General features: G+C 50.7%; 1 protein-coding gene across 4 annotated transcripts in view; it reads right to left on the bottom strand.

Moving 5' to 3' along the window:
* Positions 1 to 511: 511 nt before the first annotated feature.
* TOGARAM1 (TOG array regulator of axonemal microtubules 1) overlaps positions 512 to 24,716 on the bottom strand; it is a 33,656-nt gene continuing 9,451 nt past the window's right edge. Inside the window, exons 5-21 of one of the 4 annotated variants that reach the window (XM_074544157.1) lie at positions 23,347 to 24,065; positions 21,408 to 21,640; positions 20,025 to 20,125; positions 18,828 to 18,908; positions 18,412 to 18,572; positions 17,472 to 17,646; positions 17,202 to 17,336; positions 14,563 to 14,707; positions 13,187 to 13,292; positions 12,612 to 12,847; positions 9,782 to 9,940; positions 8,523 to 8,649; positions 8,261 to 8,379; positions 5,835 to 6,024; positions 3,896 to 4,115; positions 3,534 to 3,620; positions 512 to 1,466 (exon numbers count right to left, since the gene is read on the bottom strand). In XM_074544157.1, the coding sequence (XP_074400258.1) occupies positions 1,225 to 1,466; positions 3,534 to 3,620; positions 3,896 to 4,115; positions 5,835 to 6,024; positions 8,261 to 8,379; positions 8,523 to 8,649; positions 9,782 to 9,940; positions 12,612 to 12,847; positions 13,187 to 13,292; positions 14,563 to 14,707; positions 17,202 to 17,336; positions 17,472 to 17,646; positions 18,412 to 18,572; positions 18,828 to 18,908; positions 20,025 to 20,125; positions 21,408 to 21,640; positions 23,347 to 24,065 (3,236 nt within the window). In that variant the 3' untranslated portion in view covers positions 512 to 1,224. Of the gene's footprint in view, positions 1,467 to 3,533; positions 3,621 to 3,895; positions 4,116 to 5,834; positions 6,091 to 8,260; positions 8,380 to 8,522; positions 8,650 to 9,781; positions 9,941 to 12,611; positions 12,848 to 13,186; positions 13,293 to 14,562; positions 14,708 to 17,201; positions 17,337 to 17,459; positions 17,647 to 18,411; positions 18,573 to 18,827; positions 18,909 to 20,024; positions 20,126 to 21,407; positions 21,641 to 23,346; positions 24,066 to 24,716 lie in introns of those variants that run through there. The other 3 variants (XM_074544156.1, XM_074544158.1, XM_074544159.1) reach the window with 3 other exon arrangements.

The following is a 24,716-nucleotide window of genomic DNA, read 5'->3' on the forward strand; positions in this document are numbered from 1 at the left end:
TCCCTGGAGCAGAGCCCGACCCCCCCGGCTGTGCCCTCCTGGCAGGAGCTGTGCAGAGCCACAAGGGCCCCTGGGCCTGCTTTGCTCCAGGTGAGCCCTGCCCGGCTCCCTCAGGGATTCTGCAGCCCCTGCCCGGCTCCTCAGGGATTCTGCAGCCCCTGCCCAGCTCCTCAGGGATTCTGCAGACCCTGCCCAGCTCCCTCAGGAATTCTCCGGAACCTCCCCAGCTCCATTCCCCTCCCTGAACGTGCTCCAGCCCCTCCATGTCCCTTTTAAAGTGAGGGGCCCAGAACCAATCTCAGGATTGGAGGTGCCTCAGCAGTGCCAGCACAAGGGACAGCCACTGTCCTGGCCCTGCTGCCATACCATTCCTGGTCCAGACCAGGTGCCTTTTGGCCTCTTGCCCACCTTGGCATGCCTGGGCTTGTGTTCAGCCACCGTCATTTAGTTTCTTTGAACAGAGCAGCTCTTGAGCCCGTCCTCCCCAGCCCTTCGCAGAAATACATCCCTGTACAGAAATAAATCCCTTTATTTATATATCCCATTGTGTTCTATGTCCAATGTGTCCAGAGCCCGCAGCTGGAGAAGAAGGGTCAGGGTTCGTTCTCCCCACTGCCCAGCCCTGAGACAACAAATACTGCACCACTGCCTGTGGGGGTACAAAAATACATGTTTGTCACAAACAGCACTGCATCCCTGTGGCCAGGACTCTCTTCCACTGCTCCATGTACAGCGCAGTGCTGATGTGACCATGTGGTTCTTCACGGGCAATCCAGGGACAGGTCCTGGACTGGAGCCTCTGGAGGGAAGCACAGATGGGCTGGAGCGGCTCCTTCACGGCCATGCTGGTGACAATGAGGGAAGCCAGCCCCACAGTGCCCAGCACAGCTCTCCCAGCATGGCCCAGTTGAGCCCCACACACTGTCCCACTTCAGGCCTGCAGGCTGGCTCAGCACAGCCCAGTTCAGACCCTCAGGCTGACCCAGCACAGCCCAGTTCAGCTGCCAGGCTCTCCCAGCACAGCCCAGTTCCACTCCCAGGCTCTCCCAGCCTGGCTCCGGTGTCTCTCCTGGTGCGGTCCAGCCTAGCCCGGCTCCAGGGCTCTCCCTCAGGCACCGTGCCCAGCTCAGGGCCGCTCCCGCCCGTGTCCCGGCAGCACCGTCCGTCCGTGTGCCCGGCTCAGGCGGTGCTGGAGCTTCACCTGGGGACGGCCATTTCATCATTTTACGTTCCCGTCTCCAAAAGCTCCTCCAGGTTCTTCCTGATGTGCGGGGGCTGGGCGGCGGCGCGGGCGAGCAGGCCGGGGCCCATCTGTGCCCACAGCGCCTGGGCCAAGGCGGCCGCGGCCGTGCGGGGGCCGGGCACGGAGCTGCCGCCCGCAGAGCTGCCCAGCAGGTGCCACAGCACGGGCAGCACCTTCTGCTCCACGGCACAGGGCTTCCGAGGGTACAGCTCCAGCACCAGCTCTGCCGGGAGAAAACACAAATTTCAGTTACACTTGTAATGGCATCCCCAGTTCTGAGAGTGGTACAGCTCTGGCACCAGCTCTGCCAGGAGAACATACTCATTTAAATTACAATTTCTATGGGATCCCCAGCTTTCAGAGGGGTACAGCTCTGCCACCCACTCTGCAATAAAATATTCCTTTAATTTACAATTTAGATGTGACTCCCAGTTTTGAGAGGGGTACAACCTCAGCACCAGCTCTGCAAGAAAATATTCATTTAAATTACAATTTCGATGGGATCCTTGCCTTTGAGAGGGGCACAGCTCTGGCACTAGCTCTGCTAGGAGAAAATATTAATTGAAATTATAATTTTAATGGGATTGGGATTTAAATTATAAATTTGATGGCACCCACTCTGCAATAAAATATTCCTTTAATTTACAATTTAGATGTGACTCCCAGCTTTGAGGGGGGTACAGCTCCAGCACTCGCTCTGCAAGAAAATATTAATTTAAATTACAATTTCGATGGGATCCCCAGCTTTGAGAGGGGTACAGCTCTGGCATCGGCTCTGCAAGAAAATATTCACTCAAATTACAATTTCTATGGAATCTTGGCCTTTGAGAGGGATACAGCGCCAGCACCAGCTCTGCAAGGCAGCAAGAGAGGGTCAGGATAAAATTTTAATTTAAATTAAAATTTTGATTTTGATGTGATTCCTGCCTTTTAGAGGAGTGTAAAAGCACTTAAATCATCTCCTCAAACTGCTGCTGTACACAAGTTTGCAGTTGCAACATCATCAGCTCCCATAAAAAATACGAGATTTTCCCACAACCACTCCTTTTATCCCTCCCAGGAGTTTACACAGTAGCATCAGTGCTGCTGAAAATTACACTTTTCCATTAAGGTAAAAAGAACTCAAAGAAATAAAGGGGATTTTAGGTTGGGTTTTTTTCAGTTAGGATTCCAATAAGGACCTTTATTTTTCACAGAGTAAGGTCTGGTATTTCCAATTTCCCCTCTATCTCATAAATAAGCAGTAGATATTTCAGAAAAAAGCAGCCTTATACTGTAAATATAGAATCAGAATGATGGAATAGCCTGAGCTGGAAGGGACCCACAAGGATCACGAGTCCAGCTTCTGGTCCTGCACACATACATATAAAATATGTATAAAATAAATATATATGTTTAAAGGATGAAATATATTTCTCAAGAATGAATTTGGTGTTTCATTAGCAAATGTTTCCCTTTCTGACAGAACGGCCTCTTCTGATATATAATATAAAAATCCCAGCAAGAGAAGGACTGTTTAAAGGCCATTTAACCCCCTCAAATTTAGGGACATTTCCAGAACAGCCTGTCCATTGTGTTATTGAGTTTCATTTCACACAGAACTGCTCTGAAAATGAGCCAAGGAAATGTTTGGTTCAAGCATATTTTCCCTAAAGACATTCCTTGTTCATTTCAAGCATGGAAATTCAGCTTTTCTCGAGGAATTGCTGGCTGGGCTGGAATTGCCAGAGCAGCTGTGGCTGCCCCTGGATCCCTGGCAGTGCCCAAGGCCAGGCTGGGCATTGGGGCACCCTGGGACAGGGGGAGGTGTCCCTGCCATGGCAGGGGTGGCTCTGGGTAGGATTTGAGGTCTTTTCCAACCCAAACCATTCTGGATTCCTGGCAAGAGCATGAGGGAATGAACACTGGGAGAAGGAATACAGTGCCATGTTAAAATTATTATATGCTTAAGGTATTTATAAGTGTTAATCCTTATTTAAGGATGTAAATACCTTATTTAAGGTATTTAAATAGATGAGGTATTTACATTTAAATTAAATCCTTAATATATTTATAAATATTTATAAATTCCAGGTAGTTATAGATCTTCCATCTGACTATATAACACTAATGCTAATCCTTTGTTTTGTCAGCAATAGCTCCAATTTCCATTAAGGAGCTGAAATGTGAAAACTGCTGCACAAGCTCCTGAGACAGAAGGGAAGGTACAGACCCACCTCCACCTTGCAATTAATTTCCCTAATTAAGAGAACCCAACCAACCCAAGAAGCAAAGGAAAGCAGCACTTTACCAGCCAGCTTTTCTGTCAGGTCCTGCTTTGCTTTTCCACTCAGGAACTGGGCTTTTGTGCAGAACGGCTGCAGGAGCAGGGAGGTGTCTAAAGGCAAAGGGCAAAACACATAAATTCCTAAATGGAAATTAAATTATCTGGAAATAAACACAATATAGGAAAAGGTAAATAAGAAAATGCTATGGAAAAATAGCCAAAGCACCACTGAGCAGTATCAAGGTGATTTGTGGGGTGAGAATAAACCAAATTATTTTTACAGTGTAGCAACTCTGTGCAACTCTTGGAAAGAGTAAAACTTTCAATTTACAACTTAATCACCACAATTAAAACTCTTTCAAAGTAAGAGAAAATAAAATGCTCACCTAAGTGTTGACATAGAGCCTGGATCACATTTGTGGCAGCTGCATAAATCCCTGGGTTTTTGGAGTTGAGGTTGTTGTCCACTATGGCAGGAATCAGCATGTTGATCACAGGTGACAAATTGTCTTTGAGCAGTGGAACCATCCTGTGCATGGCCTCCAGAGCCACCTGGGTCACTTTGCTGTTGGAGTCGTGCAAGCGAGGCTTGAAAGCATCGAAGATCTGCAAAAGCATCCAAGCAGCAGCCATGGAACTGGGAATCAATAAAGCTCATTACCTGCTTTAGTGCTGCCCTTTAATTGGCCACCTTGATGATGGCTCTGCTATCTCAGGGGCTGGAAACAGATGTTCTGTGAGGTCCCTTCTGACCCAAACCACTCTGAGATTCTGAGATATGCAAATACCTGGGATGATTTTTGAGCAGGTGAACCCAGATTTGCTATTTTAACCCCGTGCATTAATCTGATCTGAAGCCCAGCAGTGCAGTGACTCCAGGCACAGTAACTCTCACTGTGACCCAGAGCTCCTGCCAGCCTGTATTTTTAGGGAGACATGGCTCTGTTCAGCACAGGGAATGTCTGAAAGTTTCAAACCCATTTGAGGAACCCTTGCAATGTACTGACAATAGAACTCTTGCACGATAATGACAATGGTTCTCCAGATTAGTTGAACGCTGTATCCTCCTCTGAGACCTCCCCCTGTTTATAATCCATTGTTTGCCCTCAGTTTGGGGTCCTGGGACCTTGGGGAGGGGGAGTTTTGCTATTTAATAAAGTTACCCCGAGTTCTACTCCAGGTCTGTGCTGTGGCCCTTTTGTTCCACTGGTAGCTGGGAGCCTGAGAGGGGACTGTCACCCCCTGAGAGCCTCCATCCAGAGCCCGAGAGGGGACTGTCACCCCCTGAGAGCCTCCATCCAGAGCCTGAGAGGGGACTGTCACCCCCTGAGAGCCTCCAGCCAGAGCCTGAGAGGGGACTGTCACCCCCTGAGAGCCTCCATCCAGAGCCCGAGAGGGGACTGTCACCCCCTGTGAGCCTCCATCCAGCCCGAGCCTGAGAGAGGGGACTGTCACCCCCTGAGAGCCTCCATCCAGAGCCTGAGAGGGGACTGTCACCCCCTGAGAGCCTCCATCCAGAGCCTGAGAGGGGACTGTCACCCCCTGTGAGCCTCCATCCAGAGCCCGAGAGGGGACTGTCACCCCCCTGTCACATCCAGCTAGAGCCTGAGAGGGGACTGTCACCCCCTGAGAGCCTCCATCCAGAGCCTGAGAGGGGACTGTCACCCCCTGTGACCATCCAGCCAGAGCCTGAGAGGGGACTGTCACCCCCCTGTCACATCCATCCAGAGCCTGAGAGGGGACTGTCACCCCCCTGTCACATCCATCCAGAGCCTGAGAGGGGACTGTCACCCCCTGTGAGCCTCCATCCAGAGCCTGAGAGGGGACTGTCACCCCCCTGTCACATCCAGCTAGAGCCTGAGAGGGGACTGTCACCCCCTGAGAGCCTCCATCCAGAGCCTGAGAGGGGACTGTCACCCCCTGTGACCATCCAGCCAGAGCCTGAGAGGGGACTGTCACCCCCTGTGAGCCTCCATCCAGAGCCCGAGAGGGGACTGTCACCCCCTGTGAGCCTCCATCCAGAGCATGAGAGGGGACTGTCACCCCCTGTGACCATCCAGCCCGACCCTGAGAGAGGGGACTGTCACCCCCTGTGACCATCCAGCCAGAGCCCGAGAGGGGACTGTCACCCCCTGAGAGCCTCCATCCAGAGCCTGAGAGGGGACTGTCACCCCCTGTGACCATCCAGAGCCTGAGAGGGGACTGTCACCCCCTGTGAGCCTCCATCCAGAGCATGAGAGGGGACTGTCACCCCCTGTGACCATCCAGAGCCCGAGAGGGGACTGTCACCCCCTGAGAGCCTCCATGCAGGACAGTGCCGGTTACCCTGACGATGTTGGCGAGCACCAGGGCCGGGCTGCTCTCCGTGTCCAGCAGCAGCTGGCGCACCCCGCGGATGCGCTCGCGGAAGTCTCTGGCGTTCAGTGAGCCCACGAGGTCCCTGAGGAGCTCCTCGCTCTCCAGGGCACTGCGAGGGGCTGCTCTCCGAGGGGCCTCCTGGCTCTCCGTGCACTCCCTGTGCCAAAGGGAAATGCTGTTCCGTGAGTTTGAACAGGAGGCTCATCCCACATTCTCTTCTCATCTAAGTGCAAGTAGCAGAAGTAAACACAAAGTTTCACCTTAAATGTGGTGAATTAAAGAGAAATCGCCTGTCACAGACATCTTTTTATGGAAAAGCCTTTCCTTAAGATTTTTTCTTCCTGAGAAGCTGAGAAGCCTCAGAACAAAATGTAAACATTGATTATCTGCTGCTGTGGAATGCAACAGGTGCATCTGGGATTGGTCTCATGTGGTTGTTTCTAATTAATGGCCAATCACAGTCAGCTGGCTTGAACTCTCCTTTGTTATCATCTTTTCTATTCTATTCTTAGCTTAGCTAGCCTTCTGAAAACTTTTTCTTCTACTCTTTTAGTATAGTTTTAATGTAATATATATAATAATAAATCAGCCTTCTGAAATATAGAGTCAGATCTGTGTCTCTTCCTTCAACATAAGACCCCTGCAAACACTGCCACAATCACCCAATAGTAATTTTGTTCCCAAAGTCTCATATCCACTCTGCTCCAAATGCAGCTGGTTTTGTGACTGGGAACAATTAGCAACTTCCCTTACATCAGTGGGTCACAACCCCCCCCCAAATTACTGTAGTTTAAATCTTTATTCCCAGAGTACTTTAAAGGCTGACCCCAGAGCAGGTGTTACCTCAGCATCTCTCCATGCTGAGCTGAAAACCCAATAGCTCTTCCTAGAAGAAGAGTATTTAAAATATTTAAAATATTTAAAATATTTAAAATATTTAAAATATTTAAAAACAAATTTCCTGTGGCACCTGATCTCATTAGGGAGTCATGGATAGAATTCTAAAACCTGTGGAATCACCTCTCTGTCCAGGTATTTACAGACCATCCAGGCAATCAAGACCTCACTCCTAATTCCTGAACACAAGGCTTGGATGGGGAATGGAACAAGCAATCAAAATTGCTCAGTAAATGTAGAACCAGCTATTATTTTGAACTGTGGAGGGTTGTGTTAAAGAAATCTGGTTCTGAAGAGACACTGCAGTCACAGCCCTCTGAACTCTGTTCTTGGATGCAGCTTTTGGTTATTTGGGGGTGCTTCTTTTTCAGCTCATTCAATCACAAACCATGGAATGGTTGAGGTTGAAAGGAACCTCAAATCCCACCCAGTGCCACCTCTGCCATGGCAGGGACCCCTCCCACTGTCCCAGGGCACCCCAATGTCCAACCTGGCCTTGGGCACTGCCAGGGATCCAGGGGCAGCCGGGCCCCTGAGCAGAGACAGCCCCAGGGATGGGTTTGTCTTTGCTCGAGGCAGGATTAATCCACACAGCTTCCCACCATCCTGCACCTGTGTGCACCACAGGGCCTCCCCAGAGTTATCCTGATCCCCCAGATCCCAGGGTTTGGCCTTGATGGCAGCTCACGTTTCATGGATCCACATAAGAGCCGAAATGAGGGATGTGGGACTCCAGGGGCTCTCCAAATGCAGTTTATTGTACCCAAGGTGTCACAGCAGCCCTATTACAGCGACTTTAGACGGTCACTGTGGTGAGAGAAGGACGAGAATCTTGTTTCTTGATCAGAAGGCTGATTTATTGATATAGGATATATAATACATTATAACTATACTAAAAGGAAGAAAAAGAGAGGTTGCAGAGAGTAGCTATGCTAAGAATAGAATAGAAAGAATGAATAACAAAGTTCTTTGCCCAGGGAATCTGTCCCTGAGCTGCTCCTGTGATTGGCCTTTAATGGTACACAAGGAAGATGAGCCAATCACAGGGACACTGCTGCATTTCACAACAGCTGATAACAATTGTTTACATTCTTCTTCTGGGGCCCTTTGCTTCCCAGAAGAAGGAGAAATCCCAAAGAAAGGATTTCTATGAAGAAATGTCTGCGACATAGCCCAGGGCCATGGGTGACAGAGCTGTGCCCACAGCTGTCAGCTCCAGCTGCAGGCAGCCCTGGACACCCTGAGTTTAGGTTCCAGTGCATTATAGACTTTTCTGTGCTGAGCATCTTCATACAGCAGAACCAATCTGTACCTTAACTGTTACCTATAGCCCATCATAACTGCTGTAATTACCATATTCATGTCACTGTTCTCCATCACTAACAGTTAGATCAAGACTCTGCTTTTCCTTGAGGGATGTTTAACTTTCCCAGCCCTGTGTGGTTTCTGTGCTCCCCCCTTGGCCAGGTTCCTCCCAGGACAATGGAGCTCCTTACCTGTCTGGGATGATGGGAGCATCTCTGCAAGTAGAGGACGACCTCAAATGTCCAACACTTCCAGTCTGGGAACGCCTCCCTTTGGCTGAGGGTGTATCCAAGGGCATCTCCCCCAGGCCCTGCACAAAGGCACAGCAGGAATTCATGGACCAGGGGAAGCACAGGGAATCATTGTGGCTGCAGTGCTGCAATTGTCCACACCCAAGAGTCCCCAGGACACCTCCAGCTGCCCCAGGTGCTACACAAGAGCTTTCCCACACACCTTCTCTCGTAGGCTGCCAACAGTTTCCTTAATGTAAGGCAAATCCTTGGGGGGCACAAACTTCTCCAGGATTTTATCCAAGTCAGGATGAGCCATCATGCTGAAGAGCATCCTCCTCCCATAGTACCTGCAGGAGAGCACCAGGACATCCAAAACAGGGACTGGTTTGTCACTGGGTCATTCCAGGTGTGTGATTCCAAAATGGATAGGTGCAGGGAGACTGTGTCCAGGGAAGGGAATGGAACTGGGCAGGGGCTGCAGAATCCCTGAGGGAGCTGGGCAGGGGCTGCAGAATCCCTGAGGGAGCTGGGAAGCATTTGTGGCTGCCTCTCCTCTGTGCCCAGCACAGCACATCCTGTGAGCCCCTCTCCTCCTCAGCCAGGGTGTGTGGGAGGTATCCAGGTGATTCTTGCCACAGGCACCACCTTGACAGTCCCACCAGTGCTGGGATAACAGCTGCACTCAAAGGTTTGTTTGGAAGAGACCTTAAATCCCATCCCCTTCCACCTCTGCCACAGGCAGGGACATCTCCCACTAGCCCAGGGTGCTCCATGCCCACCCAACCCTTACTGCTCCCCAGTCTTTTCCCTCCTAACCCATCCCGCCCCTAGGGCAAAGCTCCAGAGGCAGCAGGGCTGTGTCCCCAGGCAGCGCTCACCCCACACCCCAGGGGCTCAGGGCACAGTTCCCTGTCCCCAGGCAGCACTCACTCCACACCCCAGGGGCTCAGTGACAGTTCCCTGTCCCCAGGCAGCACTCACTCCACACCCCAGGGGCTCAGTGACAGTTCCCTGTCCCCAGGCAGCGCTCACCCCACACCCCAGGGGCTCAGGGGCTGTTCCCCGTCCCCAGGCAGTGCTGACCCCACACCCCAGGGGCTCAGGGCACAGTTCCCCATCCCCAGGCAGCGCTCACCCCACACCCCAGGGCACAGTTCCCCGTCCCCAGGCAGTGCTGACACCCCAGCCCCAGGGGCTCAGGGCACAGTTCCCCGTCCCCAGGCAGCGCTCACCCCACACCCCATGGGCTCAGGGGCTGTTCCCCATCCCCAGGCAGTGCTGACACCCCAGCCCCAGAGGCACAGTTCCCCATCCCCAGGCAGTGCTGACACCCCAGCCCCAGGGGCTCAGTGACAGTTCCCTGTCCCCAGGCAGTGCTAACACCCCACACCCCAGGGGCTCAGGGCACAGTTCCCCATCCCCAGGCAGTGCTGACACCCCACACCCCAGGGCACAGTTCCCTGTCCCCGCTGTGCTCACCGTGTCTGCTGGGAGCTGTCCTGCACAAACCTGGCCACGGCGGGCAGCAGCCGCTCAGCCACGGGCCGGCCCGCGGCCAGCACGCGCTCGGGGCCCAGGCGCTGCACGATGTCCCCCACGTGCTGGGCTGTGCATCTCCTCACTGCCGAGTGCAGGTGGCTGGGAGGGAGGCAGGGAGGGAGGGAGACAGCCTGAGGGACAGCCCAGCCTGCAGGGCCGCTCACAGCCCCACCCGCCCTGCCACCAGGGATGGGCTGCAAGGGCCTCCGGGCCCATCCCCTGCCAGCCCTGCCACAGCCAGGGACACCTTCCAACAACCCCTGGGCTCAGGCAGGGCGATTTACAGCTTCAGTTCTAGTTTTCCTTCAGATAATTTCATTTTACAAAGCATATGACTGCTCTCTCAATGAGCTCTATGACAAACCAGCCCCTGTGCTCAGAGACACACCTGGGCACTTGACTAAAACTGACTAAAGCAAATTGACTTGATGTCACTTTAAAATTGACTAAAGCAGTGTTCAATTGACTCCTAAAGATCCTGCAGGAGTCTCCTGATCCCTGCTTTGTACAAAATAAACACCTGTGCTGATGCAAAGGAGAGAAGAGTCAGAATCAGCTTTCAAACTCGTGCAGCAAATGACCCTTTTATCGAAATCCTGCTGCCCCTGCTGGTCCCACTTGTGTTCAGGAACAAAATCCTGCAAACTCTAACATCTCCAATTTTATATTTGGATTAAAAATGCTACTTTGAGGACAACTTGTAACTCCTGCTGCACTTTCAAGGGGAAAACAAGAACTGAGAGGCTGAGAGACCTCACTCCATGAAGCAAACAAGCCCCTGCTCATGGAAATAGCTGGAGAACATTTGTGTGCACACAACACCCTAGAGTTAAACACAGTGCATGCAGGTAAGAAAGAGGATTTTAAAATTCCTGAAGTAAAACCACTCTCAGCTCTATCCTGGAATCATGCTCTTGGATCATGACTCTGCTCACAGAATCCCAGACTGGGTTGGGGAGGAACCTTAAAGCTCATCTTGTTCCAAGCCCTGCCATGGGCTGGGACACCTCCCACTGGAATTATTCTTGTTGGCAAAGTCAAACCCAACTTTGGAGCTGATGAAGAATCAGTATTTCTGTCTAGTCAGGGCTGCCAGCATTACAGTCAGGATCACAGAGGGCTGGAAAGGAGCTGAGCAGAAACCAGGTGCATTTCAGAGGTCCCATGAATTGTAAGTGACACCATAACTGAAGGATTGTGTTGTGGTGAATTTAAGCAACTCAGCCCAACTTAGAGACAAGATCCCTTGTGGAACTTCAGTTGTGTCAGACAATCCTTCTCACTTCCTACTGAGACACAGATTTCCCTCTGAAGGGTCATTCCATATTCCTGTCACAGCCTCTGGGACTGGGGCTGCCCTGTGCTCCAGGAGCTTTCCATGGCCAGAGCTTCCTAAAGCCAGGCCTAGAAAAGCTGCACCTTCAGGCCATGCCCTGATGTGTGATCCATTAAAAACATCCTGTACTCCATGAATTGGGACAGTGTGAGCTGTGAACAGGTTAATCTGTGCCCAAAGGCAGTGTTCAGCTCATTCTGATGCCTCAGATAGCAGAAAACCTGCACAAACTCACCAAGTGGAGGGGACAAATCCCCACAGAAAAGCCCTGAGCAGGTGAGTTTGGATCTGAGGGAAGGTGGGGAGGTCTGGCAGAGACAGCCCTGCCCGGGAGGGCCAAGAAGGGAGAACCCAAACAGGGCACTGCCCCTTGGTGTGAATGAAGCCATGGGCAGTTCCTGCCTGCTGCTCCTGAATTCCCACAATTATGGAATCAGCCTGCTTTGGGTTGGGAGGTCACAAATCCATGGGAAAGGACACCTTCCCCTGCCCCAGGCTGCTCCAAGCCCTGTCCAGCCTGGCCCTGGACACTTCCAGGGGTGGGACATCCATCCCAAGTCAGTCTGAGCCCCAATAATTCATAAAAGAATGGAAATCCCAAGGCTGATTTCTGCCTTTCCAGAGCAGGGAAGTGCAGCAGAGCTGTCAGGAGACAGAATCCATGAATCCCCAACAAGCAGCTGCCCAGGAAACCAAAGAGAACATTTGCAGCTCTGAGGGTTGGAGCTGTGCAGGAAATCTGTGGAGAGATTCTGAATGGAGCACCTGAAAAGTGTCAAGGAGGGAAATGGAGCCTGGAAATGTCACCAAGGGCTGGCAGACAGGAGAGGAAGCACCAGGGGGTGCTCAGATGTGGTGAGCAGTGAATGAGGATGGAAAAGGAAAACAGACTGATCAGGCACAGGGAAAAAAGAGAAATAACTCCACAAAAGAATGGCACTGAGAAGGAAATTAAACTGCAGACACAAAGGCTCAGCCTAGAGAGGAGGAATCAAGAAGATAGATGCAGCTAGAGAAGTGGAAGTTATAAATCAGTTTTCTAAATAAAGAGAGGTGCTGAAAAATGGCCAAGGCAGGAACTGACTGCAGAGAAAGGAGGAAAAGAAAGAACATTATGTCAGCTTTACCAGGCAAAGCAAAACAGCAGCTCCCCAAGAATATATAGTAACAGCAAATAAAATCACTGAAGTGGTGCAAAACAGCCAGAAAATACACCAAAATCAACAGCCAGCCTCTTACACAATGCACAGAAAGGAACAGAGGGGCTTGAATTCAATTTATGCCAACAAACATTGCCCTGGGTAGAGGTTTAGCACAGCTGATTTACTGGTTTTCAAATTTCTGTCTACTGTACTCTGATTTGATGGTAAAAAGCCTACATTTGATAAATTACTCTATTCACAATATTCTTTATAAAGTCTTGATAGGAATTACCTTTGCCCTCCATTTATAAGAGAACAAAGTGCACGTGCTGGAGTCACATTATTAACCATGGCCTTCAGTGCCTTGTCTACCTCTTCCCTTATAAAAGTGTTGGATTCCCCAGCTTTGTGCAAAAGGACTTTTACTGCATTATCTACTTCTTGATCCATGCTCTTTTTCAGGTGGGTGAACAAATCCCCTAAACAGACCACAGCAGCTCGAGAAACACCTGAGCGTAAATTCTTGACCTGCACACAGGAAAAACCCAAAAAACAATGAATAACGTTGATCAGAGAGACTTCAAAATAAATATTCATGTTTGCCATTTGTCATTTTAAGTAACATTACAAGCAACTGAGAAACACATTTCTAACTTGATTGACAATGGGTGAGAATTAAAATACACACTCATAAAAATGTTATAAAGTTAAAATCTACATTTTCTCAGCCTCTGAGTCTCAAATCATCCTTGAGACTGCTCAGTTGAGGAAAACTCACCAGAGGTGAGCATAAATCACTTCAGAGAGCTGTAAAATACATATTTACACACAGAGGGCCAGTGGAATATTCTGATAGGAAAATTTAACCTCTTGAGCCACAGCCAGAGTTGTTTCATGGAGCTTTGCAGTCAGAATAGGGGCATGGTAGGCAGACAAGCACCTGACAAAGTTCAGACCTTCAATTTTCTTCTCCCTGTGTGAAAAAATAATATTTAGTTTCCATTCATTTGAAAAGTCTCATTAAAATATTCAAGTGTGGAGTTCTAAGGAATCAAATAGCAAACAAATTGGATGGCAAAATAAAGCAATGAGAAATAATCCCAGAATGGTTTGGGTTCAAAAGGACCTCAAAGCCCCCCAGTGCCACCCCTGCCATGGCAGGGACACCTCCCACTGTCCCAGGGTGCCCCAATGTCCAGCCTGGCCTTGGGCACTGCCAGGGATCCAGGGGCAGCCACAGCTGCTCTGGGCACCTGTGCCAGGGCCTGCCCACCCTCCCAGGCAGGAAATAAAGCAGGAAACTCTCCAAGCAAATCTGTCTTTTCCTGTGGGACTGTTCCAGCACAGCACCCACAGCTCTGCTCCCAGCTGGCACCAGTGGCAATTAAAGATCTGTTTCCTTTCCCAAACAGGGGGAGCAGCTCTGTAAGCACATCCCAAGTCAGGAGGTGCTTTTATTCCACACAAAGCACCAAGGATGAGCTGCTAATTCCACACAGAGCACCTAAAGGAGCTTCTAATTCCAAACAGAGCACCAAGGCTGGGCTGGTAATTCCACAGAGAGCTCCAAGGCTGGGCTGTTGATTTTACACAGAGCCCCAAGGCTGGGCTGCTGACTGCACACAGAGCCCCAAGGCTGGGCTGCTGGCTGCACACAGAGCCCCAGGAAGGTGTTGCTGGTGCCTCTCCAGCCCTTAGAGTGACTCCCCAAGCCTCTGGAGCCCCAGTTCCCAGCCCTAATTTACAATGATCCCTTAATCTCACACTTGACTGAACCCCCCTGTTGGATTTAGTCCTTTTCTGACCCAGAGATGGGGTAACAAAGAGATGTTTTAAAACCTCCGATTTTTATAAACTTTTATATTTACCCAGTATGTATTTGTTCACATACAAAAACATAATATATAAACCTTCTGTCCAGCTATAGAATTCCCTGGCAATCCATTTCCCACTCCCCACCCCTGTTTCTCTCCTCTCCCACTCAGTGCCCTGGCTGTCTCTGCCCTGTGCTGTGTTCCATACCTGCCCAGCCCCGTGCCCTCCCTGCCCAGCCCTGTGCCCGCCATGCCCAGCCCCCTGCCCAGCGCCGTGTCTGCCGTCGTGCCCACCCTACCCAGCCCCGTGCCCAGCCCCCTGACCAGCCCTGTGCCTGTCATGCCCAGCCCCGTGCCCAGCCCCGTGCCCAGCCCCATGCCCGCCGTCGTGCCCTCCCTGCCCAGACCCCTGCCCAGCCCCGCACGCACCAGTCGTGGTCAGCCAGCAGTGCCAGCGCCTCTGCCAGGGCGGGCTCGGGCCGGGGGAAGGGCAGCAGCTCGGCCGGGTCCAGCACCTCGGGGCTCTGCGTCACCGGCGGCTCCCGGCAGCGGCCCCGCCCCGGACACGGCTCCTCTGCCGACAGGGACACACCGTCAGGGGACACAGCATCGTGACAGGGACACACCGTTAGGGACACAGGACACACCGTCAGGGACGGGGACACCGTCAGGGGACACAGCATCGTGACAGGGACACAGCATCGTGACAGGGACACACCGTTAGGGACACGGGACACCGTCAGGGGACACAGCATCGTGACAGGGACACAGCATCGTGACAGGGACACACCGTTAGGGACAGGGACACCAGCAGTGACAGGGGACACGCCAAGGGACACAGCATCAGTGACAGGGGACACCATCAGGGACAGGGACACCCCGTTAGGGACATGGGACATGCCAAGGGACACAGCATCAGGGACAGGGGACACCAGCAGGGACAGGGACACCCCATTAGGGACATGGGACACGCCAAGGGACACAGCATCAGGGACAGGGGACACAATCAGGGACAGGGACACCCCGTTAGGGACACGGGACACGCCAAGGGACACAGCATCAGGGACAGGGGACACCAGCAGGGACAGGGGACACCCCTCTGGCACAGGACACAGCTCTGACATGGGACATGCCATCAGTGACATGGGACACACCATCAATGACACAGGAGACACCATCAGTGACAGGGGACACACCATCAGTGGCTGTGCCAGCTGCAGGCAGGCACAGAACAAACAGCACTGATGCACAGAGTGCTGCTGCAGGAAACGGGGTTTGCCAAGGATGCCAGACCCAGAGCGGTTTGGGTTGGAGGAGCTGAAATCCCACCCATGGGCAGGGACACCTCCCACTGATGCCTTCAGTTTCAGCTTCTGTGTTTTCCAGACTCTGCACTGCATTGCTCCACAGCTCTGCACTCCACACACAGTGCCAGCAGCTCTCCTCACAGCTCAGCCCCACAGAACAATCCTTTCCCTCTCCTCAGTCCCCACAGAACAATCCTTTCCTCTCCTCAGTCCCACAGAACAATCCTTTCCCTCTCCTCAGTCCCACAGAACAATCCTTCCCTCTCCTCAGCCCCACAGAACAATCCTTTCCCCTCCTCAGTCCCACAGAACAATCCTTTCCTCTCCTCAGTCCCTCTCAATCCTTTTCCTCTCCTCAGGCACACACAACAATCCTTTCCTCTCCTCAGTCCCTCTCAATCCTTTTCCTCTCCTCAGGCACACACAACAATCCTTTCCCTCTCCTCAGTCCCACAGAACAATCCTTTTCCTTTCCTCAGCCCCACAGAACAATCCTTTCCCTCTCCTCAGCCCCACAGAACAATCCTTTCCTCTCCTCAGTCCCACAGAACAATCCTTTCCCTCTCCTCAGCCCCACAGAACAATCCTTTCCCTCTCCTCAGTCCCACAGAACAATCCTTTTCCTCTCCTCAGGCACACACAACAATCCTTTCCTCTCCTCAGCCCCACAGAACAATCCTTTCCTCTCCTCAGTCCCACAGAACAATCCTTTCCTCTCCTCAGTCCCACAGAACAATCCTTTCCTCTCCTCAGCCCCACAGAACAATCCTTCCCTCTCCTCAGTCCCTCTCAATCCTTTTCCAGCCCCAGAACCAAGGGCTCTGCTGCAGCTCCAGCCCCAAAAGTGCAAACAGGGGATGGAGGAGAGCCTGGGAGGGTGGGACTGCACAACCTGAGCTGGGATTGGACACTGAACCCAGCATGGAAATGGACCAAAGCTGATCAAAGGGTGAGAGCTCCTGACCCAGGCTCCATCTGGGCTGCAGCCCTGGCTCGGCTCCTGCACTGCCCAAGGGCCTCCTGTGAGGCCCTTGAACAAATCCCTGCTTTATCCTTTAACTGTGCCCAGCTGTGCTCCAGGGAGGCATCAGCATCACTGCCCAAGGCGTGTCCTGTGAGGGAATTATTTCCTTTTAACAAATCCCTGCTTTATCCTTTCACTCTGCCCAGCCTCTGTTCTGGGCATCACCACCATGGCAGGCCAAGCCCGGGCCTTGGACACTCCCAGGGATCCAGGGCCAGCCCCAGTCAATCAGAGTTTCACTCATGTAAATTCAATTTTGCACACAACCTTCACTTTTAAGAGTCACCAACACAAAGGTAGGGGTTGTTTAGTGTAAAAACAGATACACAGTGTGCTAATAACTCATAAACCTTGAAGAGACACCAGACAAACCCTGGCACCTTTGAGAACCATCAGTAGGAGCTTCTACTCTTGACATTTTCCTATTGTCTATTTAAAAGGCAATTCAGTGCCAAAATGTACCCAGAAGGGTTTGGGGACAGGGGGAGTCAGTTTGCTGTTAATGCATTGTATCATTTCAGATCCTGATCCAACTAAAAGCCTCTGATGTTTCATGAACTCCCTCATAGATGAAAAATGATCAATGGAATCCCCACTGAGGAATTAAATCCCCTCCAGCCCCACAACACTGATCTTCCAGAGCACCTCAGGACTGTCCCCTGCACAAATAAACTGTATTTTGAAACTGTCCCACTCCACCTACCCAAATATTTTAAGAGTTTACTGTCCCAGCTTACCAGAATCCAGCAAGGATGAACACTTGGACCTCTTCAAACTGGACGTTCTTTTCAGGGAAGGGTTCAAGGCCACATTTTCTAAGGACAAAGATCCATTTCTTGGTGATGTCAGTAAATCCCCACAGACACTAAACCCTAGGAAAGAAGGAAATGGCCAAAATACAATAAAACCAATCAAAACCAAGTTAGAACCCAGAATTACCAGCCCTAATTTCCACTTCAGCAGCACTGAACAGGGAATATTCATTTAAGACAAACCCTCATCCTCACTTTCTGCTGTGAGTTTCTCTGGTTCACTCATACTCAGTCTAATCCTTTCCCAAGGGAATTCTTCCTTCCCTTCCAAGTCTTTGCCTTCCTGCTGCTCTTTATGGTTGTGCTCTTTGTCTTCTTTCCTCCTCCTCCTCAGCTTCTCCTGAGCAGATTTTGACAAGGTCACTTTTATCTGCAAAAAGGAAACCAAGCATAAGTTACCCCAGAACTGAACCCCCAGCTCCTGATGCTGGCCAAGGTCAGCATGAGGAATCAGGATCTTCTCTGATCTGACCTATCTCTCTCCTGTGTTTATGACACTTTTTGTGCCTCAGGAAAACTCAGCAAATAAATTTAATCCAGTTAAATTTAGGTTCAGTTTCTTAAATTTAATCCATTTAGTCATTTGAATCTGATCCTGCCAAGTCTTCATATGTTCAAGGGAAATCAGAAAATTAAGACACTGCAAATCATTAAGTTTCAGTATTCTTCAGATGTTATTCTCAAGCCTTGCAGAAGGAGTGCCATTTCAATGTTTTTTGACTTTCTATCACAGCTCACCCAGATAAATCTTGCTCCATTTACACCTGTAAATAGTTTTTAACAAACAGCACCACTCCTCAGAAACCAGATTATGGCCAAATATTCAGAAAGGCTTTTAAGAAAAACTGATTGGAGCTGGATTTGTTCATCCTGGGGAAAACCAGACCTGATCCCATGCAGCCAATCCCTCCTTCCACATCTGCTTGTGCCGTGGGAGTCAGGGAGGGCATTTCCAGCCCCTCTCCGGGGATCTGAGCACGGTGGGAAGCTCCTGGCACACCCAGGTGGCACCAAAACAGAATCAGGAGCAGCAGCCCCAAGGCTTTGGCTGCTGCAGTGAAACTCCTGCTGGCCCAGCACTGTGAGTGAGCAGGGCTGGCTTCCCCCCACACCCACCGGGCTGGGCAGTTCTTACCTCTCCTTCCTTCCCTGCATGACAACAGGAATGGGAAGGGCTGTTCTGGAAGCTTCTCCCTGGGGCAGCCTCTGCTCCCTCCCTGGCACCCTGGGCATCCCCATTGGCCACACAGGGCACGGGCTGGCTGGCAGCTGGGCCAGGAGGGCTCCCAAAAACACCTGGAGGGCAGAACAGGGGTCACAGGCTGCTGGGGGATGGAGGGGACATCAAAGCATCTCACTCCTGACTGCAACGTCTGTGCAGGAACTGCAACACTTTCAGACATCATTCTTGGTGCTCCCATGGAACTGGGGATTGTGAAGGATCTACAACATTGCACAGATCTTTTTGTTCTTCTCCCACCCTACAAAGGCACATCTGCCCTCATTTCATAACTCAGAGAGACACAGGGGATGATTTTGGGTCTGCAGTACCTGTGCCAACCAGAGCAACGTCTCCAGATGAGAAACCCAGACCATCCTTTGGTGCAAAACCAGGCACTGACTCTGCAGGGCCTGAAAGCACAAAGAGCACTCACTGTCCATCATGGTGGTTCTGCTCTGGGAGGTGTTTCCTCCTCCTAAAATGTCACCCCACATCTGGATTGATCCCTTTGCTGAACCAGGGCATTGCCAGGTTACTGCAGCCAGCAGGATGTGTTGAACACCCACATGAGGGATGCTCACATCCCACTGAGAGGAGCCTGGAGCCAGGCTGGGAATGCTGCCCTGGAGAGGAGGAGAAGGCTCCAGGGAGAGCTGGGAATGTTCCCCTGGAGAGGAGAAGGCTCCAGGCAGAGCTCAGAGCCCCTGGCAGGGCCTGAAGGGGCTCCAGGAGAGCTGCAGAGGGACTGGGGACAAGGGATGGAGGGACAGCCTGTGGACACAGCTCCCTCAGTGCCTTTCCTGCATCCAGCAGAACCAGAACTGATTAAACACAAATAATCCTGATAGAATAGGGATAAAATGTTTCTAAAATCAAGGGATATTCAGGGCAGTTGGCAAAAAAGGCTGGGCCTGGTTGTTCCTGGGAAAATATTAGGCTTTACTGGAGCATGTGAAATTGCACCTGTGTAATCATTTAATGACTATGATAAATGAAATGGTTGTTAAATGTGATGATTGTTTGGTAATTGGATATAATTATTGTTTAATTGCAACAAGAATCATGAGAAATGATGTTTGGGGGTTTGATGGAAATTACAAAATCCATGCTTGGATGAAACCAATGTATACAATAGAACAATGTAAGTTTAAAAATTAATATATAGTTATATAATGATAACTATATATTAGTTCATTCTGAGCCCATGTTGGAGTCAGCTTTGGGTCTGCACCCCTGACAGCCAGAGCTCTCCAATAAAAGCAATAAAAGCCCAGAATCACTCTGTGCTCCTGAACACCAATGATCCCGCAGAGTCCAGGGAGCTGCAGTGAAACCCTGGGAGGGTGAAGCACACCCGCAGCTCCTCCCCTCAGTGCCCACAGGGATGAGCTGCACTGCTCACCTGAGCCCCCTGAAACCCCAGTGTGGCCCAGAGCAGGTGGGAATTCCCTGTGCCAGAGGGATGTGGGCACAGTGCCCAGCCCAGGGGCACTGTGTCCCTCAGGTGGGCGCTGGCAGGAACATACCTGTGCCAGGGGGCTGCTCTGCCCCCTCTGCCTCCCTGGGCCTGGCTGGAGATGCTTCTGCAGGATGGCATTTGCTGCCAAGTGCTGGGAAAGTGTCTGACCTGTGCAGACAAACACATCTTATAGCTGCAATTCTGCACAGTGGTCACAGCTCAGTCAGAAAAAACAATAGATTTGACATTCTCCATGGCAAAACTATTCCCACTATTGCCAGAAATGTTCACCCTGAGCAGGAACAGAATTCAGTGGGAATTATTTCATGAGCAGGTCCATTATGAAGAACACCCTAAAGAAAACCCTTATGAGGAAACCTTACACCAGGACTACATTTAGCATTCACCCATAAGGAAAGGAATTCTTTGGCTTGGGGATTGAGGATGCTGCTTCCAATGAGGCATTTGAAAGGTTATTTTTACAAATGTGACTCAGCACTAATGCACATGGGGAAGGGATGTGAATATAAATTAGCTCTGGGCTGCACAACTGAAATCCTTCTGTTTGTGAATCACTGCAGGCTCCCTCTGCCTGTTTGCTTCTCATGATCCCATTTTGCTTTCTGTTGTGAATGCAGCTCAGTGTCAGTGACATGGGAGGTTCCCTGCTCATGGAAGGCTGGAATTAGGGGATTTTTCAAGTCCCTTCCAACCCAAACCACTCTGGGAGTCTGGGACTCTATAAAAGATGCTTTCAGTACACACAAAAATATCTTCAGAGCAGAGCTACAAACAGCTTCATCATGGACTCTGAGAGCAGAGGAGGAGATTTTTGGACTGGAAAATTTACAAAATTCCTCAAAACTCTTTTTATTTCATTAAACAATAGTTTATACTGCTCATAACCAGCTGGGATATTCCCTCTACAATCAGAGCAGCATTTGTCACCACCCAATTTCTATTTAGAAGAGCTCTGGGAAGGCGTTTTAGATTCACAATTATGTCTCAGGAATAAATGGAACCAGCTCTTGATCCACAATAAGAAACATCTGCATCGTTTTCCTCTTCTCAACAAAGCCAATTCAATTTCCAGGCTATAATAACCCAACCTCACCCTTCCTCTTCACTCTTGTCCTCCTCACTCCCCTGTTCAGCTCTGGCCATGTCCCTGCAGTGCCAGGGAATGTCTTTAATCAAATATTACTGCCCCTGGCACTGCCTCCTGCCCTGCCCTAATGCAGCTTCGTGTTGGAAGCCAGGAAAAAACAGAATAATGTCATTAAGAGAGGAACATAATTCACATAGCAAAACCAGAGAGGAACATAATCCACACAGAAAAACCAGGCTATTAAGCAAGGCAGTGCTATACAGAACATGCAGCAGTTAATGTCATGATTTCAGCAAGGCTGTGTGGGGTTTCCTGGCTGAGGTGACACCAAGTGACACTCACATCACTCTCCTCCTGGGGGGCAGCGTGGCCACGGGGGAGCCCAGGGACTCCAGGCTGGCGATTCCGCTCTCACCGGTGGAGGTGGTGCCGGGGGAGGAGCCCAGCGAGGGGCAGTCCCCGGCAAACTCCAGTTTCAGCGCCGAGTCGGGGCTCTCCAGCTCGGCCATGCTGCTGCTCAGCTTGGCTCTCTTCTTGGCTGCGCTGCTCCGCAGGGAGCGCAGGGAATTCTGCATCTGCACGGGGGGAATCACAGGGGACACTCACTGCACAGGGATAAAGGGTTTCCAGCTAAATAGAAACGATCTCAGGGAATTCTGCATCTGGACAGTGGGAAAGGGACAGGGGACACTCACTGTACAGGGATAAAGGGTTTTCAGCTAAATAGAAATGATCTCAGGGAATTCTGCATCTGCAGGGGGGAAATCACAGGGGGGAAATCACTCACTGTACAGGGATAAAGGGTTTTCAGCTGAATAAAAATGATCTCAGGGAATTCTGCATCTGCACGGGGGGAAATCACAGGGGACACTCACTGCACAGGGATAAAGGGTTTTCAGCTGAATAGAAATGATCTCAGGAAATTCTGCATCTGCACAGTGGGAAAAAGGACAGGGGGCACTCACTGCAGAGGGAAAAGGTTTTTTCAGCTGTATAAAATATTTTTCTGAGGGTTCAGCTCAGTCCATGGGGTGCTCAAGGCCCTGCTGGGCAGTGTGATCAGCACACATACTTTTTTGGGGGATTTTAATGGGTTTTTGGGGGATTATAATGATCCCTCTCCTGGTTTCACACAGAATCACTGGGTTGGAAGAGACCTACAAGATCATTCAGTCCAACTCAATACTAACACCTCAACTGAACCCTGGCACCCAGTGCCGCATCCAGGCTGCTTTTAAATACATCCAGAGATGGTTTAGAACCACCTCCCTGGGCAGCCATTCCAGAACTTTATCACTTTTTCCATAAGGAACTTCTTGCTAAAATCCAACCTATATTTCCCTTGGTGAAGCTGCAGGCTGTGCCCTCTGGTTCTGGCAGTGCTGCCTGTTTTACTTCACAGGAACAATTATTATTATATATAGCACACACAGCCCCACAGCAGTGCTGTGCCCCAGCTGCCCTCTCCTGAGCACAGGGACAGATTCCTGCCGAACACACAACTGCTCTGTGCTCTCCAGTGGGCTAAAGGAGGGGTTTGAGGGCTGCCAGCACACAGCGGGACCTCAGCTTTGTCCAGCAAATCTGCACATCCTAAAAACAGAACCATGGACCAGCTTGGAAAGGACCTTAAGGATCATCCCATTCACCCCTGCTATGGCAGGGACACCTCCCACTGTCCCAGAATGCTCCAGCCTGGCCTTGGGCACTGCCAGGGGCAGCCACAGCTGCTCTGGGAACTCATCCTACACCCTCCCAGCCAGGAATTCCTTCCCAATCTCCCATCTAAACCTCCTCGAAATCATGCCATCAGTGCCCAGCAAGCAGAGATCCTACTGAAATGAGCAGTGATAAATAATAATAATAAATCATTAGTTATAATAATTATTCTTAATAATATTAATATAATTATTATTTAGAATAATGATTATTAATTATTATTATTTCATTGTATTAACTATAATTATTAGAGTTTCATGCTGCAGCATTCTCCCCTCTGTTTGCTGACTATTTTTCACTTTAGAAATTCCTTCTCTGTTTAACACCTCAGGTTCCTTTCAGTGGGAAGCAGAGGATGGAAGGCACAGACAGAAAAGGAAGGTACAGACAGAAAAGGAAGGTACAGACAGAAAAGCCAGAAGACACAGAACCCCAGAGTGGTTTGGGCTGGAAGGAACCTTGAAGCTCACCTTGTCCCACAGGTGGGGACACCTTCCACCACCCCAGGCCGCTCCAGGGATGTGGAGCACTGCTAAAAACCCATTTATCCCATTTCACCCACCTCCTCCTGGTCCACCTGCTCAGGCTGCAGGTGCAGCTCTGCCAGCCCTGCTGCCAGCCCTGCTGCCAGCTCCGTGCCCTCCCTGCTGCCAGGGCGCTCCCGGGGGCTGGGCAGCCGCGGGATGGGGGGCACGGGCCGGGCACCCCTCAGTGTCTGCCCTCTGCCCAGGGCACCCCTCAGCGGCAGGGGGGGCTTCTCCAGCGGCAGGGAATGCTTCTCCAGCTGCAGGGAATGCTTCTCCACCTGCAGGGAATGCTTCTCCAGCTGCAGGGAATGCTTCTCCAGCGGCAGGGAATGCTTCTCCAGCTGCAGGGAATGCTTCTCCAGCTGCAGGGAAGGCTTCTCCAGAGGCAGGGAATGCTTCTCCAGCGGCAGGGAATGCTTCTCCACCTGCAGGGAATGCTTCTCCAGCGGCAGGGAAGGCTTCTCCAGCGGCAGGGAATGCTTCTCCAGCGGCAGGGAATGCTTCTCCAGCGGCAGGGAATGCTTCTCCAGCTGCAGGGAATGCTTCTCCAGCTGCAGGGAATGCTTCTCCAGCGGCAGGGAATGCTTCTCCAGCGGCAGGGAATGCTTCTCCAGCGGCAGGGAATGCTTCTCCAGCGGCAGGGAATGCTTCTCCAGCGGCAGGGAATGCTTCTCCAGAGGCAGGGAATGCTTCTCCAGCGGCAGGGAATGCTTCTCCAGCGGCAGGGAATGCTTCTCCAGCTGCAGGCTGTCCCCTGGAACACACAGGAACTGTCAGGGATGGCACCAGGACAAACCTCACCTCTCACTGCTGTGTCTATAAAACTCCTCCTGTCATGGACTGAGTGTTAAAAACACATTTGTGCAGGCTCAGGTATCACTTTATTCCACTTTTAGTGTCTCTTTCCTTTAGGAAAATAGAAATGAGTGTTTCATGCATGTGCACACCAAGGGACACACGAGGATCACCAAAGTCCATGCACGTGCCCTTAGTCCCTTTAACATAATTCACACAGAACAATCAGCCTATTAAGCAAGGCAATCCTATATAAAACATGCAGCAGTGTTTCCCTTTAAAAAGTCATTAACTTTCTTCGTTAAGAGAAAAACACTCATCCCTAAACTTCCATGGAAGGTGCTGTAACAACAAAAGGTTCTTTTTCCAAAGAACCAGAAAAAAATCAAAATGCATATGTAAAACTGCATCTAGTAAGTGAAAAAATGCATATGGTAAGTGATAAATACAATAACAAATAATAAATACAATAATAAAGCAAGTGATAAATACATCTACAAGGCAGAGTCCCATTCCAGGGGCAGGAAATCCCCAAAGCATTCAGTTGGAAATTTTCTGTATGTGCACAGAAATATGGGTCTCAGTGAAGATGAAATTTCAAACAGATTTC

This window comes from Zonotrichia albicollis, chromosome 6 (genome assembly GCF_047830755.1).
Source record: "Zonotrichia albicollis isolate bZonAlb1 chromosome 6, bZonAlb1.hap1, whole genome shotgun sequence".
Taxonomy (NCBI): Eukaryota; Metazoa; Chordata; class Aves; order Passeriformes; family Passerellidae; genus Zonotrichia; species Zonotrichia albicollis.